At 45.2% G+C, this 17,710-nt stretch overlaps 1 protein-coding gene across 1 annotated transcript; it reads left to right on the forward strand.

Moving 5' to 3' along the window:
* The first annotated feature begins 1,628 nt into the window (after positions 1–1,628).
* Positions 1,629–12,218, forward strand: LOC149461860 (oocyte zinc finger protein XlCOF29-like). The gene is made up of 4 exons (XM_089677722.1): positions 1,629–1,839; positions 8,096–8,224; positions 8,713–8,941; positions 12,172–12,218. The coding sequence occupies exons 1-4, from the start codon at positions 1,795–1,797 to the stop codon at positions 12,216–12,218; spliced, it is 450 nt and encodes a 149-aa protein (XP_089533848.1). The 5' UTR covers positions 1,629–1,794.
* Positions 12,219–17,710: the final 5,492 nt, after the last annotated feature.

Raw genomic sequence — 17,710 nt, forward strand, 5'->3', positions numbered from 1 at the left:
TTGGCTGAGACAGTGAATAGGAATGAGTCGGCTGAGACAGTGAATAGGAATGAGTCGGCTGAGACAGTAAATAGGAATGAGTCGGCTGAGACAGTGAATAGGAATGAGTCGGCTGAGACAGTAAATAGGAATGAGTCGGCTGAGACAGTGAATAGGAATGAGTTGGCTGAGACAGTGAATAGGAATGAGTCGGCTGAGACAGTGAATAGGAATGAGTTGGATGAGACAGTGAATAGGAATGAGTTGGATGAGACAGTAAACAAGAATGAGTTGGCTGAGACAGTGAATAGGAATGAGTTGGCTGAGACAGTGAATAGGAATGAGTTGGCTGAGACAGTGAATAGGAATGAGTTGGCTGAGACAGTGAATAGGAATGAGTTGGCTGAGACAGTGAATAGGAATGAGTTGGATGAGACAGTAAACAAGAATGAGTTGGCCGAGACAGTAAATAGGAATGAGTTGGCTGAGACAGTAAATAGGAATGAGTTGGCTGAGACAGTGAATAGGAATGAGTTGGCTGAGACAGTGAATAGGAATGAGTTGGCTGAGACAGTGAATAGGAATGAGTTGGCTGAGACAGTGAATAGGAATGAGTTGGCTGAGACAGTAAATAGGAATGAGTTGGCTGAGACAGTAAATAGGAATGAGTTGGCTGAGACAGTAAATAGGAATGAGTTGGCTGAGACAGTGAATAGGAATGAGTTGGCTGAGACAGTAAACAGGAATGAGTTGGCTGAGACAGTAAATAGGAATGAGTTGGCTGAGACAGTAAACAGGAATGAGTTGGCTGAGACAGTAAACAGGAATGAGTTGGCTGAGACAGTAAACAGGAATGAGTCGGCTGAGACAGTAAATAGGAATGAGTTGGCTGAGACAGTGAATAGGAATGAGTCGGCTGAGACAGTGAATAGGAATGAGTTGGCGGAGACAGTGAATAGGAATGAGTTGGCTGAGACAGTAAACAGGAATGAGTTGGCCGAGACAGTGAATAGGAATGAGTTGGCGGAGACAGTGAATAGGAATGAGTTGGCTGAGACAGTAAACAGGAATGAGTTGGCTGAGACAGTGAATAGGAATGAGTTGGCTGAGACAGTAAACAGGAATGAGTCGGCCGAGACAGTGAATAGGAATGAGTTGGCCGAGACAGTGAATAGGAATGAGTTGGCTGAGACAGTAAATAGGAATGAGTTGGCCGAGACAGTGAATAGGAATGAGTTGGCCGAGACAGTGAATAGGAATGAGTTCGCTGAGACCACCTAGACCAGCTGAAGACCATATTTAGACATCGCTGGTTAGACGTCTCTGGTAGTAACATGTGAAAGGCATTAGGAGGACTCATTATAGACTTACTATTACATTATGTATCTGTATAATATCTGTGTATTTAGTTACGTTTCTAATATTGATGTATATATAGATTAGTGATTATACATTGAAGTTATATTATCATTTATATATAACAAGCTGAGGTTACATCATCAGGTTACAATATTATGTACATCAGCATCCATATGTTCCTGTCCATCAAAGACATCATGTGAGTGTCCCCTCCCCCTTCTATGCCATACAAGGTATGAAGAATCTCTCACTATGACACTCATGCTGCATAAAGGGGTCTGGAGGGACAGAGGTGGTACTCTCACACGCTACACGACACTCTGACACACATACATGTCTAGGACATTCTGAGAAGCTGCAACAGGTGCGTGCTGCAAGATCATCACTTCCCTCTATTTCTGGCTTCTTCACGAAGTCTCGAGAAGGACAAGGAGAGCATGAGAAGGACAGACGTCCATGAAGGACAGGACAGCACACGGCCGGACATCTATAACAAAAATGGTGACTTATCTTTACACTTCTGCTTGATATTTCTACAGTAGTTGTATCTCCATGGAACTGTTCATGATACGCTTTACATTGTTATTTCTACAGTAGTTGTATCTCCATGGAACTGTTCATGATACGCTTTACATTGTTATCTCTACAGTAGTTGTATCTCCATGGAACTGTTCATGATACACTTACATTGTTATTTCTACAGTAGTTGTATCTCCATGGAACTGTTCATGATACGCTTTACATTGATATTTCTACAGTAGTTGTATCTCCATGGAACTGTTCATGATACGCTTTACATTGTTATTTCTACAGTAGTTGTATCTCCATGGAACTGTTCATGATACGCTTACATTGTTATCTTACACCATTGTGTGATAGAATAAAATCACACTTCATTTTTTATTTCAACGGCTCTTCATTCATAATTGCCTCAAGACACTAAAGAAGTATTGTATGTGTCTAAAATCCAACACATAGAAAGGGAAATGGGTGCTAATAGGCTGCAGGAGATCTGCCGAGACATAGAAAGGGAAATGGGAGCTAATAGGTTGCAGGAGATCTGCTGAGACAAAAGTAGGGAAATGGGCGCTAATAGGCTGCAGGAGATCCGCTGAGACATAGAGAGGGAAATGGGAGCTAATAGGCTGCGGGAGATCCGCTGAGACAAAAGGAGGGAAATGGGCGCTAATAGGCTGCAGGAGATCCGCTGAGACATAGAGAGGGAAATGGGTGCTAATAGGCTGCAGGAGATCTGCTGAGACATAGAGAGGGAAATGGGTGCTAATAGTCTGCAGGAGATCCGCTGAGACATAGAGAGTGAAATGGGCACTAATAGGCTGCAGGGGATCCTCTGAGACAATGAAATGTGTATGAAATGGATGGATGTGCAGACACTCCCAGAAGATGATGTCATTATGAGTGGATTGATATATATTTTGCATTGTCCCCCCCAGAAGGATCAGGTTTGGCGGGATCGCTCTCATTAGCTATACATTTGTATTTTGTGTTCTGTGTTTGTAAGACTTTTCTATATGTAATAAGAGATGTTTGTTGAACAGTTGGTTACATAAGAGTTACATTTATTTCTTCTTCCTTTATTCAGTAATGTTTCATCTCCCGTAGTATCCCTGTAAGGTACATATTATACAGGAAGGGGGATTATGGGATGGATCTCGGGGCTGCAGTTCCTCTGAACTCCACAAGGTGGGGATCTCACCTATACTCACACAGGAAGTCTCTATGGAATGCAGACAGGAAGTGATGTCAGGCACAGACAGGAAGTGATGTCAGGCACAGACAGGAAGTGATGTCAGGGACGGAGAGGAAGCATATCAGAGACGTTGCTGGACGTGACAGCAGAGGAGGTAATAAGATGTTTTTTCCTATTTAACCCCCGTCATGTTGGTCCTCTTCCTCCACAGTCATGTCCATCCTCTCCCTCCACAGTCATGTCGGTCCTCTTCCTCCACAGTCACATCTGTCCTCTCCCTCCATAGTCATGTCCGTCCTCTTCCTCCATAGTCACTGTGACGTCTTTTATCTCCAGCAGATGATGATACACACATATATAGTGTGGGAACCCAGATGAACCCCTTCAGGGGCACAACATTCCCCCACTTCCGGGGCCGGAACATTCTCCTCATTGTGGAGATAAATTCTAGTAATATGGTCCTCTAAACAAACAGCACTGACAATAAATAGACAAGACAAGGACCATCCTGACCATACATGGCCTACAAAGGGCAATGATGACACTACACAGGCAGCCAATGGGCAATCATTACACTATGCAGCCAACACAATGATGGAGTGCCGGGGTCAGGAGTATGGAGCATAGAGCCCCTTACATTGCTGCTCAGGAGGAAGGAAACATTCCTTTGTAACAGAAAATGTATATAAATCTGAGGCTCTTTTAGGAATGTCCGGGGGGTTAAAGAATGAAAGGGGCTTTGGTGTCTCCAGACCAATCAGGTTTTATCCCGGACAGATTTATCAGTGACAACATTCTCCTTACATTACACATTAGTCAGGACACCAATTTGCACTCCAGAGAAGTTTTGTTACTGAGTTTGGACACTAATAAGGCCTTCGATGGTGTCCTTTGGCCTTGTTTTCCTGGGTGCAGAGAATGGGTGTCAGTGATGAGTGTTTATCTGGTATACTCGCCCTCTATGACTCTCCCATAACAAGGATCAGACTTCCCGGCTGTAACTCTGACTTTGTTACATTGGGTAGAGGTACCCGTCATGGTTGTCCTCTGTCATCCCTATTGTTTGCACTGGTGTTGGGACCTTTGATGATTGCAATCAGATCACATTCGGAGATCTCTGGTTACCCTTTATTGGTTTCACCTTTCAGAATCTGTATGTATGCTGATGATGTCATGCTTTTCCTCACCAACCCGTTAGTATCATTGCCTAATCTATGGGCGGTATTGAACGACTTTGCTCTAGTGTCAGGTCTGTTCATGTCACTAAATCAGTGGTTATGCCATCAATGTTCCTGATTCCTGAGTGCCTCTCTCCGTAGCTCTTTTCCATTTCGTTGGGCCACGGATCGGATTTCCTATTTAGGTATCAACCTCACTCCCAGATACTCAGATATGTTTGCTGCTAATTACCCCCCATGTGTGTCGCCCCTCTCTACTCTACTGAAGATTTGCCATGGGTACCCCATCTCCTTCCTGGGTAGAGTCACGGCAGTCACAATGAATATTCTGCCTAAACTACCGTATTTTTCGCCAAATAAGACGCTCTGGCATATAAGACGCACCCAATTTTAAAGGAGGAAAATCTAGAAAAAAAAGGTTCTGAACCCAATACTGTAGTAAAATATTTTATATCAACTGTGTAAAGTTAACAGCAGTCTAAGAACAATTTTATGCCAACCATGTAACAAATCCAGAAATGAAAGAACTCACGGTTCAGATCGTTCCACGGATCAGGAGTCACGGATCGGATCTTTTTCGGATCAGTAAAAAAAAAACAACAAGACAAACATACCGGTACGTTTTGTCTTTTTGTTTAATACATCATCCACCATTGCCCCCACTCATCACGTAATGTCCACCATTGCCCCCACTCATCACGTAATGTCCACCATTGCCCCCACTCATCACGTGCGTCTTATACGGCGAAAAATACGGTACTTTATCTATTTACATCACTTCCAATCTCCGTCTCGGAAATGTTTCTGGATCGCTTTCAGCGGCTGATTAACAATTTATTTGGTGTAATAAACGTCCACGTTTTACCTCATCGGTTTTGTACCGGTCACAACGGACGGGGGGCCTCGGTCTTCCCAATTTTTGGCTCTTTTACCTTTCAGTGTGTTTTGCACAATTATCACAATGGGCGACTGTTAACTCCCAGATCCCGGGGGTTAGATTTGAATCTCAATCTATACGCCCATTTTATTTACCGGGTATTTTATGGTCCAAAATCCTCCCTCGATCGTTAACTTTTTCTGACTCTGTTGTGACCATTCATTGACACTTTGGTCTCGATGGAAACTTCAATGAAATCTGGTCTCTTCTGTTTCCCCGGGTGTATCGTTTTTTGGTGACCCTAACTTTAGTACAGCATTTTCTTCTCCTCAGGCGTTTCGTTGGTGGTACGATAGATCCTTTATTAGGTTGCCTGACTGTCAAAGTGGAGGATCTTATATTCCCTTTGATCTGATGCGCGGACTTTTTGATGTTCCGCTTCGTGAATATCATCGTTATCCACAGATTAGACATTTTTTAACTCACATTTTGGCCTTACACCTTCATCTCCGATTTCTGAACGTATCAGCCGTGACTCTCCCAGGGGCAAAGGTCTTATCTCTGATCTGTATCACCAATTCCTGGTCAGTCTCTCTCCCACACCTCCTTTATAGAGACACAAATGGGAGGAGGATAGTGGTATCACCTTTTCGGATGAGGATTGGGATTCCATGGTGGATAACATATGTAAGAGCTCTCCATCTCTTTCTGTCCATGAGACGGCCCTCAAGGTATTAACCAGATGGTATTATACCCGTCAAGGCTACACGTTTTGTACCCACAAACGTCCCCGTTATGTTTCCGGGGCTGCGGCCTCACCGGTACTTTGGTACATACGTTGTGGGCTTGCCCAACTTTATCCTTGGTGTGGGGCAGGATATCTGAGTTGGTGACTTCACTGGTGGGTGTTCCGGTACGTCTGACTATACAGTCTTCCTATTGGGAGCTCGTATCCCGGGGGTTCCTGATAATGTTATGACATTGATACATACTATTTGTATTTCTACTTTGTGGGCTATCGCCCTACATTGGGAATCTATCACTGTACCATTGGCCTCTGTGTTACATAGAGTAGATGCTGTGATGCTCATGGAGAGAATTCATTATAACTTACTGGACAAGATGCACTTGTCTGATAGAAAATGGGAATCATGGAAGGTTCAGAGACATTTACTACATGAATAGTGGCATTCCATGTGAAGGTTGATTGACATCTCCTGTTCACACATATATCATTCAGTCTACTTTTCCTTTATATTTCTCATGTACTTAGGATCTATTCTCCTTTCCTTTCTCTTCTTTTTTACCCTTTCTATATGATGGTGCCTTTCTGAATTGTACGATTTAAGTGTGCCTTGTTAATACTGTACACATTGTTTGACGCTGTACTGTTATTTTCAGTCTACTCTCTGAAAAATAAAATCGTTTGTAAACAAAAAAAAATGAAAGGGGTTTTATAGCAACTTAAATGTGTAATATGTGTAACATTGCGCTGTTTATCTCCTCCTCCCCTCCCCCGCCTGTCTCCAGCACCGCACCGGGACTAGCAGGGAGGGGAGAGACCTTGCAGTGTAATGAGAACCGATTGGCTGCTCCTCAGGAAAGGGGAGTGTCCGGCTTATCCTTTCTCCCTTTCACTCCGAGCTGTTTTTGCATTTTTTGCACATTTAAAAAAGAATTTTAGCCCTAAAGATGACACAAAACCCCCAAAATATTGATTTTCTGAAAGTAGAGACTTTAGAGAAAATAGCGGCAGTTCTATTTTTTTATGTCACAAAATATTAAAACAAAGTCTAGGAAATGCCAAATTTCAGCAAAAAATACACCCAAGTTAATTTCAGGGCACAAAAAAGCAATAAATGACCCATTTATGTGTAAAAATATAAAAGCCGAGGTTGCAGCGAGTAAATAGATATCCAACATGTCAAACCTTAAGTTGTGTGTGCTGAAATGGTGACAACCTTTAGTCCCCGGTATTATCTATAGGGGACACATTTATAGCCCCTTCTAGGTCATCAGTATGGAGTACGGAGGAGGTCTGCTCCTAGAATTATCCTCTCATTCTGGTGTGACCGGCGATATGTAACGTGTATCACAATCAATGTTATCACGTGTAGGCGCTCCAGCGTGTGCTCTTACGTTTGGGTGTGCATATATGTGGGGGTGGGGGGGCCACAAAATGTTTTAAAGGGAGGAGTTATGTACTTGGGTGTAACTTTAATTGTTTACAATTAAAAAAAACATTTTTACTTAAGGGGACAAAGTCCTCTATGAGATGACTTTTGATGACAGGTTCTCTTTATTGAGACATCCAGGGTCTAAAAGACCCCCAATGTCTCCCCTGTACTCCATTGGATGTAATGTAGTGCACATCGCACCGCATTACATTCTTTGCCGGCCTCGATGGTCGGGAAATCTGTCATAACGTCACTTCTGGGTCAGGACAAGAAGGGAGTGAACATGTCTGCTCTCCTCCGTCCCCTCTACCCTCCGACACCCGCTGACCCGGGCCCACAGATGGGCAAGCAGAGCCAGGGAAGCATAGCAGGTACAGGAGAGGTTCACACACACGGGGTTGCAGAGGCTGGCACCTGAAAGGAGAGCCCTGCGACTTGCCCTCAGCAGGGATAAAGATTAAACACAATACTTGCCCGGCCCCCAGAACTACATATCCCGGGCGTCGGGTGATGTAAAGTGACCATCCCTGCATGATAAGCCGACATTGACCTCACAGCACTGCCTCAGAGCAAACTAGTCATAGGAAGGATCAGATTTATCATTCCTTGTCTGCAGATCTAAAACTCATCAAAACCAGTTCAGAGACCAAACAAACCCAACAGAGAAAAGGGGCCCCGGACCTCAACAAAATGTCTTCCCATGGGGGGAGTAGTTCTTCAATGTCCAGCAACCCTCCTATTCCCCCCTCACATCCACATCCTATTATTGTGTGACCAATACCATCCAAATCATTCTTACTTTCATTTCCCAAAGTTATCCGTCTACAAGGAGACCTGTATAGATCACATGATGGCACCAATGAGGATGGAGGAGGACCGGAGTCACATGACTGAGAAGATACTAAACCTCACCCTGGAGATCATCTACCTGCTGACCGGAGAGGTGAGGAGGATTCTGGGAGGTCACATGACATCACTCTCATCTCTATAATACACGGACCTGACCAGAGAGGTGAGGAGGATTCTGGGAGGTCACATGACATCACTTATATTTCTATTAATAAAACACAGACCTGACCGGAGAGGTGAGGAGGATTCTGGGAGGTCACATGGCCACTCTCATCTCTATTAATAAAACACAGACCTGACCGGAGAGGTGAGGAGGATTCTGGGAGGTCACATGACATCACTTATATTTCTATTAATAAAACACAGACCTGACCGGAGAGGTGAGGAGGATTCTGGGAGATCACATGACATCACTCTCATCTCTATTAATAAAACACAGACCTGACTGGAGAGGTGAGGAGGATTCTGGGAGATCACATGACATCACTCTTGTCTATTCTGGTCAATAGACCATTTTATTTTTGCACACATTTAGATGATGTCAGGTGGTTGATATTGTTTTATTTGTCTCCTGATCTGTAGGATTATGTTGTAAAAAAGAAGTCTAGTGGGGAGCCAATCTCAGGAGGATGGAGCAGAACCCAGAGCCTCACCATGGTGCCTCCATCTCATTCTCTGATACCTGAGAGGGAGAAAGAGCAGAAGATTCTGGAACTGACCACCATGATGGTCCATCAGCTGACAGGAGAGGTGAGCGGTGCCGGGAATTCTGGGACATTCTCCAGTAACAGACAAGGGATGTGTCTGGATGGTGACTGTATCATTGTGTGTGTCAGGTTCCTATAAGGTGTCAGGGTGTCACTGTCTATTTCTCCATGGAGGAGTGGGAGTATTTAGAAGGACACAAGGATCTCTACAAGGACGTCATGATGGACAATCAGCCGCCCCTCACATCACCGGGTAAGAGGAGACTTTATTGTAAAGGAGAGAGCAGTACGGAGGATCCACCTAGATCCCCCATCATCTGATAAACACATAGAAACAATGGATTCAGTCAGTGTGTGTGTTTCCTACAGATGGATCCAGTCATGGGAACCCACCAGAGAGATGTCCCCGTCCTCTGTATTCCCGGGATTCCACACAGGAAGGTCACACCATCCCTCACCATCATCAGGTAGATGAGGAACAATCACTGATAGTATCATTAGGATCTGTACATTATCTGCATTGTTACCATTGATGGCATTTTTATTATATATTCAGAGTGGAAACCTGAGAGATCCTAAAGTTGAAGTTAAAGAAGAGATAAAAGAGGAGGAGGATGAGGATGGGGTGATGGAGGAGTCAGAGCTTCTAAAAGAACACAAAGATCTATACCAGGACACCATGGTGGAGTCATCCAGCTACAGGAACCCACCAGAGAGATGTCGCCGTCCTCTGTATTCCCGGGATTCCACACAGGAAGGTCACACCATCCCTCCCCATTGCAAGGTTGGTGGGATGGAGCATCTAGAACATGGACTTGTGGAGATGATGTGTGGATGTTTATGTGACCTTATATTTTACAGATGATATTTTCTCTCATTTTCTTGATTTAGAGTGGAGATCCAATCGATATAGAATTTGAGGTGAAAGCAGAAGAAGAAGAGGCGTATGTGAGGGATGATCAGCAGTCTATGGAGGAGGATGGAATAACGGGGACATTTATAGAGGAGGACACTCCTACAGAGATCAGCACAGGTGGGTCATGAACACTAAATCCATTCCTCCACCCATACTGCTCACTGATTGGTCCAGAGTAGGGCGGGGACTGGGTGATATCAGCCTGTAATCCCCTGGTCACTTTCCTGAGCTGTGTTCCCCGTCCTGTATTCCTGGATTTCTCTTCCAGGGGACCTTCTCTGTTGTCTGATGGCTGTGCCGGGTGGAGGGATATGTCTGTAGTGTCTCAGACCCAAGTCACTGAGTGCAGTCTCAGGAGATGGGAGGCAGCGGTGTGGGACCTACATAGTTACATAGTTAGTCTGGCTGAAAAAAGACATTCCATCTAGTTGTACCATTAAAAATAAAAGTTATAATCCGACACCCACAGCTGATCCACCAGAAGGAAAAAACCCAGCAAAGCACGATGTAATCTGCTCCTGCAGGGAAAACAATTCCTTCCTGATCCTCCGAGAGGCAATCGGATATTTCCTGGATCAACTTTCCCTATAAATGTTACATCCAGTTATATTCTGTGTATCCAAGAAAGAATCCAGGACTTTCCTACAGCAACCCCCCCTTATGTATTATACATGGAGATCATATCCCCCTTATGTATTATACATGGAGATCATATCCCCCCCTTATGTATTATACATGGAGATCATATCCCCCTTATGTATTATACATGGAGATCATATCCCCCTTATGTATTATACATGGAGATCATATCCCCCCTTATGTATTATACATGGAGATCATATCCCCCTTATGTATTATACATGGAGATCATATCCCCCCTTATGTATTATACATGGAGATCATATCCCCCCTTATGTATTATACATGGAGATCATATCCCCCCTTATGTATTATACATGGAGATCAAATCCCCCTTATGTATTATACATGGAGATCATATCTCCCCCTTATGTATTATACATGGAGATCATATCCCCCTTATGTATTATACATGGAGATCATATCCCCCCTTATGTATTATACATGGAGATCATATCCCCCCTTATGTATTATACATGGTGATCATATCCCCCTTATGTATTATACATGGAGATCATATCCTCCCTTATGTATTATACATGGAGATCATATCCCCCTTATGTATTATACATGGAGATCATATCCCCCCCTATGTATTATACATGGAGATCATATCCCCCCTTATGTATTATACATGGAGATCATATCCCCCCCTTATGTATTATACATGGAGATCATATCCCCCCTTATGTATTATACATGGAGATCATATCCCCCCTTATGTATTATACATGGAGATCATATCCCCCCTTATGTATTATACATGGAGATCATATCCCCCCTTATGTATTATACATGGAGATCATATACCCCCCTTATGTATTATACATGGAGATCATATACCCCCCTTATGTATTATACATGGAGATCATATCCCCCTTATGTATTATACATGGAGATCATATCCCCCCTTATGTATTATACATGGAGATCATATCCCCCCTTAATCTCCTCAGTAGAGAATACATTCAGTTCCTCTAATCTTTCCTCATAGCTGATCTCCTCCATGCCTCGTATCAGTTTGGTTGCCCTTCTCTGTACTTTCTCCAGTTCCCCAATGTTCTTTTTGTGAATTGGAGCCCAAAACTGAACTGCATGTTCAAGATGAGGTCTTACTAATGATTTGTACCGGGGGGGAGGGGAGGTGATATCTCTCTCTCTGGAGTCTATACCTCTCCTAATACAAGAGATGATTTTGCTCGCTTTGGAATCCGCAGCTTTGCATTGCTGCCATTATTAAGCTTGTGATCTACTAGAACCTTCTCCACCATTGACCCCCCCAGATCCTTCTTCTCCATTGACCCCCCCAGATCCTTCTCCACCACTGACCCCTCCAGATTCTTCTCCATTATTGACCCCCCCAGATCCTTCTCCACCATTGACCATATATAGTTAAACAAAGCCTCTTGTTACAATCAAACAGACCGTTTTTGAGAACAGCTCTTCTCCGGCTTTCTTTTTCTTCTGGACTTGCTGCTTCTTGGAGTTCCTTGAGGTAGCTTCTATCCACAGATAAGGTCTGTAAGGTGAATATTGGTTCCCACTCTCCGGTCACCTCTCCTTCTTCTATTTCTGGTGGTTTCATGGCCGCTCGTTTTGCCGCCAAATCTGCCAGATTATTGTCTTTGGCTTCTTGGGAGTTTAGATTCCCATGAGCTTTTACCTTCAGAATAGCCACTTGAGTGGGTAGAAGGAGTGCTTCCAGCAGTCGTCCAATGGCTGCTCCATGTCTTATGGATGTACCTGCCGCAGTCATATATCCTCTTGCCTTCCATATAGATCTGAAATCATGGGCCACCCTGAAGGCGTGTCTAGAATCTGTGTAGATATTGGACCTTTTTTTTTTTCCTTCCACCATCTGGCATGCTGTTGCGAGTGCTTGAAGTTCAGCTCCCTGTGCAGATATTGCTGGCGATAGGGCTCTTGCCTGTAGGACTGTGCCTGCAGTAGTGACCGCAAAGCCTGTATAATATTTGCCTCCATCATCTGCATATCTGGAACCATCAACAAAGAAAGTGAAGTCTGGATCCTGCAGAGGTGTTTCCATTTTCATCACTTCAAGATAGTTATGAGGCTCAGTGGCTCCATTATCCTCTCCACTTTCTGCATTACCTTCATTACCCCCCTCAGCAATTGGGAGGAGAGTGGCCGGATTCAGGGTTTGGCAACGTAGGAGAGTGACGTTATCAGGAAGTTGGAGGGAACACTGTAGTCTAAGATGCCTCGCTGTGGACAAATGTTTAGGTTGGACTTGGTTTAAAATGGCAGCAATGTCATGCGGCGCCAGGAGGACAAGTTCATGTCCCAGAACGATATCAGAGGTCTTATCCAGCAGAGCTTGAGCAGCGAAAACTGCACGCAGACACGAGGGTGCTCCTCTAGCCATTGGGTCTAAACGGCATGAGTAGTAGCCTACGGGTCGTAGGCAGTCACCATGGGACTGGGCCAATACTCCTGTGCCATGGCCTTGGCGTTCAGACACGAACAGTTTGAAAGGTTTCTCGTAGTCTGGTAGACCTAGGGCTGGGGCTGAAGAAAGTAAGCGTTTTAGAGCCAAAAAGTTGGAGGCGGCCTCTTTGGACAGATGGAAGGGCTCAGACTTGAGAGCATTGTAGAGTGGTTGCATAAACCAAGAAGCATCAGGAGTCCATGACCTACAGTAGGATATGAGGCCAAGAAAGGCGTGGAATGGCTTTTGGCCTAGCGGCAGTGGCAAGTTCTGGATGGCCTTAACTCTTTCCTCCGTAAGATGCCTTGTTCCATGTGAGAGGCAGTGGCCCAGGAATACGACTGTTGTAGAGCACCATTACAACTTCGGTTTAGAGGCCTTACAGCCTTGGTGTGCCAAGTAACATAGTAAACTCTCCGAGGCTTCTTCAGCCGTGGGCAGGTCATCAGCACAGAGGAGAAAGTCATCCACATATTGAAGAAGGACCACTGCCGAATGTTCCTTTTGCCACGTGTCCAGTATGGGGGTCATGGCTTTGGCAAACTGGCTTGGAGAATTTTGCGCCCCTTGTGGCATAAACTGCCCAGGTGTATTGCTGCCCCTCATGGGTAAAAATGAAGAAGTATCTGCAGGAAGGATACAAGGGAACGCTGAAAAATGCATTTGCCAGGTCCACCATGTTGAAGTATTTTGCTGTTGGAGGTACCCCTGTGAATAAAGTGTGGGGATTTGGGGCGATAAGTGTCTCTAAGACAGTGGCTTCATTCACTGCTCGGAGGTCCTGTACCATCCTGTACTTCTCTGATTCTCCTTTGGGTGTCTTCTTTTTTTTTTACCGGGAACAAAGGTGTGTTGCATGGAGAGGTGCAAGGTATGAGTGCACCATTTGCCAAAAGGGACTTGACCTGCTTTGAAATGGCCTTAGATTGCGCTGGTTTCAGTGGGTACTGTGGTTTCCTGGGTAGGGGAGCTCCAGGCTTCAGTTCCACCATAATTGGGGGTACCTTTTAAACGTCCAATATCTTCGGGTCCTGTGGACTATAGACAACTTGGGATTCTGCTCAGCACATCCGGCGGTACGTAGAATGTACCATTGACTTGTAAGACCGGACACACTGGGTAGAGGTGGCTCACTAGAGGTTGGCCTTCCAGTTGTCTAATTTGGTGTACCAATATGGCCGTCTCCAGGAAGTGTACTGGGCAGGGCACGAAGTGACAATGCAGGTGCAGCAAGATGGCTGCCATCAGGAAATGCACTGGGCTGGGCAGGAAGTGACAATGCAGGTGCAGCAAGATGGCTGCCGTCAGGAAGTGCACTGGGCTGGGAAGGAACTGGAAGGGCAGGGAAAAGGGTGGTGGATGTTCCTTTTCAATATTTAACACATTAATGGTACACAAAGTTTTTTTTTTTTTCCCTGTTGCAATACCTGTTCTGTCCACTGCTCTTTGTGGATAACTTTGGCTACATTTTACCAAACTTCTTGCTGTCTTCAGCAAATTTTTGTCAACTAAGACATCTTTCTTCTCTTTTTTTTTCCTGCCATTCCTCTGACTGTAGCCTAAACCTCCTTATCTTTAATTCCACATACTTTTCCTCTTCTCTCTGTGCAACCAGGTCACATGGTAACATTCCTTTCTAGGGGTCTTATCAGCGTCTGACCCATCTCCTCCCCCCTTGTCTGTCCTTTTTAACAGAAATCCAAAACACTTCACAGGCTGCTGTCCAGACTTTCCTTAACCCTTAACAAACCCCAACCTTCTGTTATGAATGGCAAACATTAACTCAAAGTGTCAGGGATCCCGGCTCCGTCTGCCGCAATCGCGGCTCTGTCCCCCGCGCATGCGCATTGGCGGCAGATCACGCCGGGACACAGGAACTAGGTCCCGGCGAGCCGCGGCTGACAGGACGCCGCGCATGCGCAGTAGAAACCGCGGGCGCGCCTCAGGCGTCCAATGACAGCCGGGGGCGCGTCCTAGCCAGCCAATGACAGTGCAGGGCGCACTATTTAAAGATGCCCTGCACTGTCACAAATTGCCGCAAGGTCTATATGTGATCCTGAATACCTGCTCCTGCTGTGACCCTGTTTTTTGACCCTGACTACGCTGCCTGCCCCTGAGATTGACCCGGCTTGTTCTGACTATTCTACCCGCTCCTGTGATTGACCCGGCTTTGTTCTGACTATTCTGCCTGCTCCTGCGTTTTGACTCGGCTTATCCCGACTGTTCCTACGGATTGATTTACCTGGCTGACCCTGCGTGTGACCCGACTACTCCTAGCCCGCCGATTCGGTACCCCGCTTACCCCACGGGGCCACTATCCGTACCACCCTGCTGGGGCCGCCATCCTCTTCACAGCTGGCTCTCCTGGTACCTACATACATCCCCGGAGGCCTCCTCGGCCGCTGGTGGCCCGCTCAGAGGTCGTGACCTGGCCCGGGACTGTTTCAAGTCCATCCCCACCATCAGGGGCCCTGGTGAAAGCACAGCCCGGGCTTAGACCCCACGCTCTGGGTAGGTCTACCAGCTGGCAGACGGAGGGCTCCGCCTGGCGGATCCTAACACAAAGACACACATTTAGGACATGACATAGCAGTCTATCTTGGTGGGCTATGAGTACAGATCACTGAGTAATTCTTCCTAGCCCCAAACATGGCTAAGGCACCCCGCTGCCACACTACCGTGACGTGTACACGACACCTCCCCTTGTGGTCAACACACAAGGTTACCACACCCAAGAGAAATTATGTGTCAAAACCCTCAGTAGGTCCACTCCTCTTCCACCTCAAGACTGACACATAAAAACGAACACAAACAACGTAAACCAGACAGCAGATAATCAATGCAGGTAAAGTTCAAATAATCTCCGGGCAATCAATGTTACCTGCCTTTAATGACCTTAAGCAGCCGTATTAGGCACAGGAATGAATCAACAAGGACAGGATAAGCACTGGTAAGATAGCAAAATATATCTTACCATGCTCCGAGAGTTGATCAGGCTCTCCCAGTCCTGTGAGTGATTCCTCACGCCCTGCCAGGTCGGCTGTTCGCGGGTTCATGTCCCGGGCTTCTCGGCACCAGCTGATTAAGATAAAGACCAAAAGTGTCCGTTGATTATCTGCTCCTGTCCTAATTAATCTTTGCTAGCTAGCTTTGGAATGTGCGCACACTGGAAGAGTCTCACACTGACACACAAGTTCAGTCTATGAACACTTCTAGTTTATTATAATGAGAAAGTGAACTTATATATGTAAAATGATGTGAGAGTCATGTGACAACAGCATAAGCATTATATTAGTCTTTGATTGGTCATTTCCACACGAAAACAATCTCCGTCATGGTATAGGTGTGATCTTCTTCCAGGCCTTATCTTATAGAAAGAAAACATTCCTTTGTCTCAAGTTGGCACGATGGGAGGGGGGAGGGGGGATCGGTGCCTGTGAGCAGACATTTCTTAAGCAAGAATTTCTTAAAGTACCACAAAGCCCAGCAGGCAGAAAATATTCACACAACATATGTATTCATACTAAACATTTATAAATATGAAGAAAGAAATAGTATTAAAGTATAAAAGTAAATATGTATAAAAAATATATATATTCAATAGGAAACGAAATAGGCATTTTACCAAATCCATCACACAAGTATACCACGTCCACCGCCACCCCTCTGTCCAAGTATACCACATCCACTGCCACCCCTCTGTCCAAGTATACCACATCCACCCCTCTGTCCAAGTATACCACGTCCACCGCCACCTCTCTGTCCAAGTATACCACGTCCACCGCCCCCCCTCTGTCCAAGTATACCACGTCCACAGCCCCCCCTCTGTCCAAGTATACCACGTCCACCACCACCCCTCTGTCCAAGTATACCACGTCCACCGCAACCCCTCTGTCCAAGTATACCACGTCCACCCCTCTGTCCAAGGATTTGCTCACCTCCAATCTAACCTGTTTCTTGATGGTTTAATCCCAGATCACCTCTACATGTTGTCTACAGTAAACCGTTAAACTTCCACTGATTACAGAATACTAATACTGTGAGTCCTGATCCTTATATTATATAACTTGTACATTACATACTCCTGACCCCTGCACTATATACTCTATGTTGTACATTACATACTCCTGACCCCTGCACTATATACTCTATGTTGTACATTACATACTCCTGACCCCTGCACTATATACTCTATGTTGTACATTACATACTCCTGACCCCTGCACTATATACTCTATGTTGTACATTACATACTCCTGACCCCTGCACTATATACTCTATGTTGTACATTACATACTCCTGACCCCTGCACTATATACTCTATGTTGTACATTACATACTCCTGACCCCTGCACTATATACTCTATGTTGTACATTACATACTCCTGACCCCTGCACTATATACTCTATGTTGTACATTACATACTCCTGACTTCTGCTCTCCCCCTCCCCCCACTGCTATATATACACATAATATGGATTCTCTTTTGTTCCCCCCATTTCCTACCAGCTGGACATTTTATATCGGATGATGTGATTGGAGCACAGACTTTTACATGGTGATAATAATGTGATAACATCCTCCAACTGTGGACCCTTAAACAGAAAGTGATAATGAGGGAGGAGTCAATACCTCAATGATGGTGGTCTTCAGGATCAGTTCAGTCTTCATCTTGATTGTTCTCCCCCATCCTCACTCTCTGACCTCTGGTGGGGCTCAGCCCCGCTGTTCTTCATGACTAAATCATGGACTAAATAAGGAAGTGCAGTACTTCTTGTGTTGGGAAGATGGCGATGAGTGATAGAGAGGGTGGGGACCCTCATCCTATAATCCCCTCATCACTGTCCCTCCTATAAAAGACAGTTCTG

This window comes from Staurois parvus, unplaced genomic scaffold (genome assembly GCF_062004578.1).
Source record: "Staurois parvus isolate SC_StPar_1 unplaced genomic scaffold, SC_StPar_1.0 ptg000191l, whole genome shotgun sequence".
Lineage (NCBI taxonomy): Eukaryota > Metazoa > Chordata > Amphibia > Anura > Ranidae > Staurois > Staurois parvus.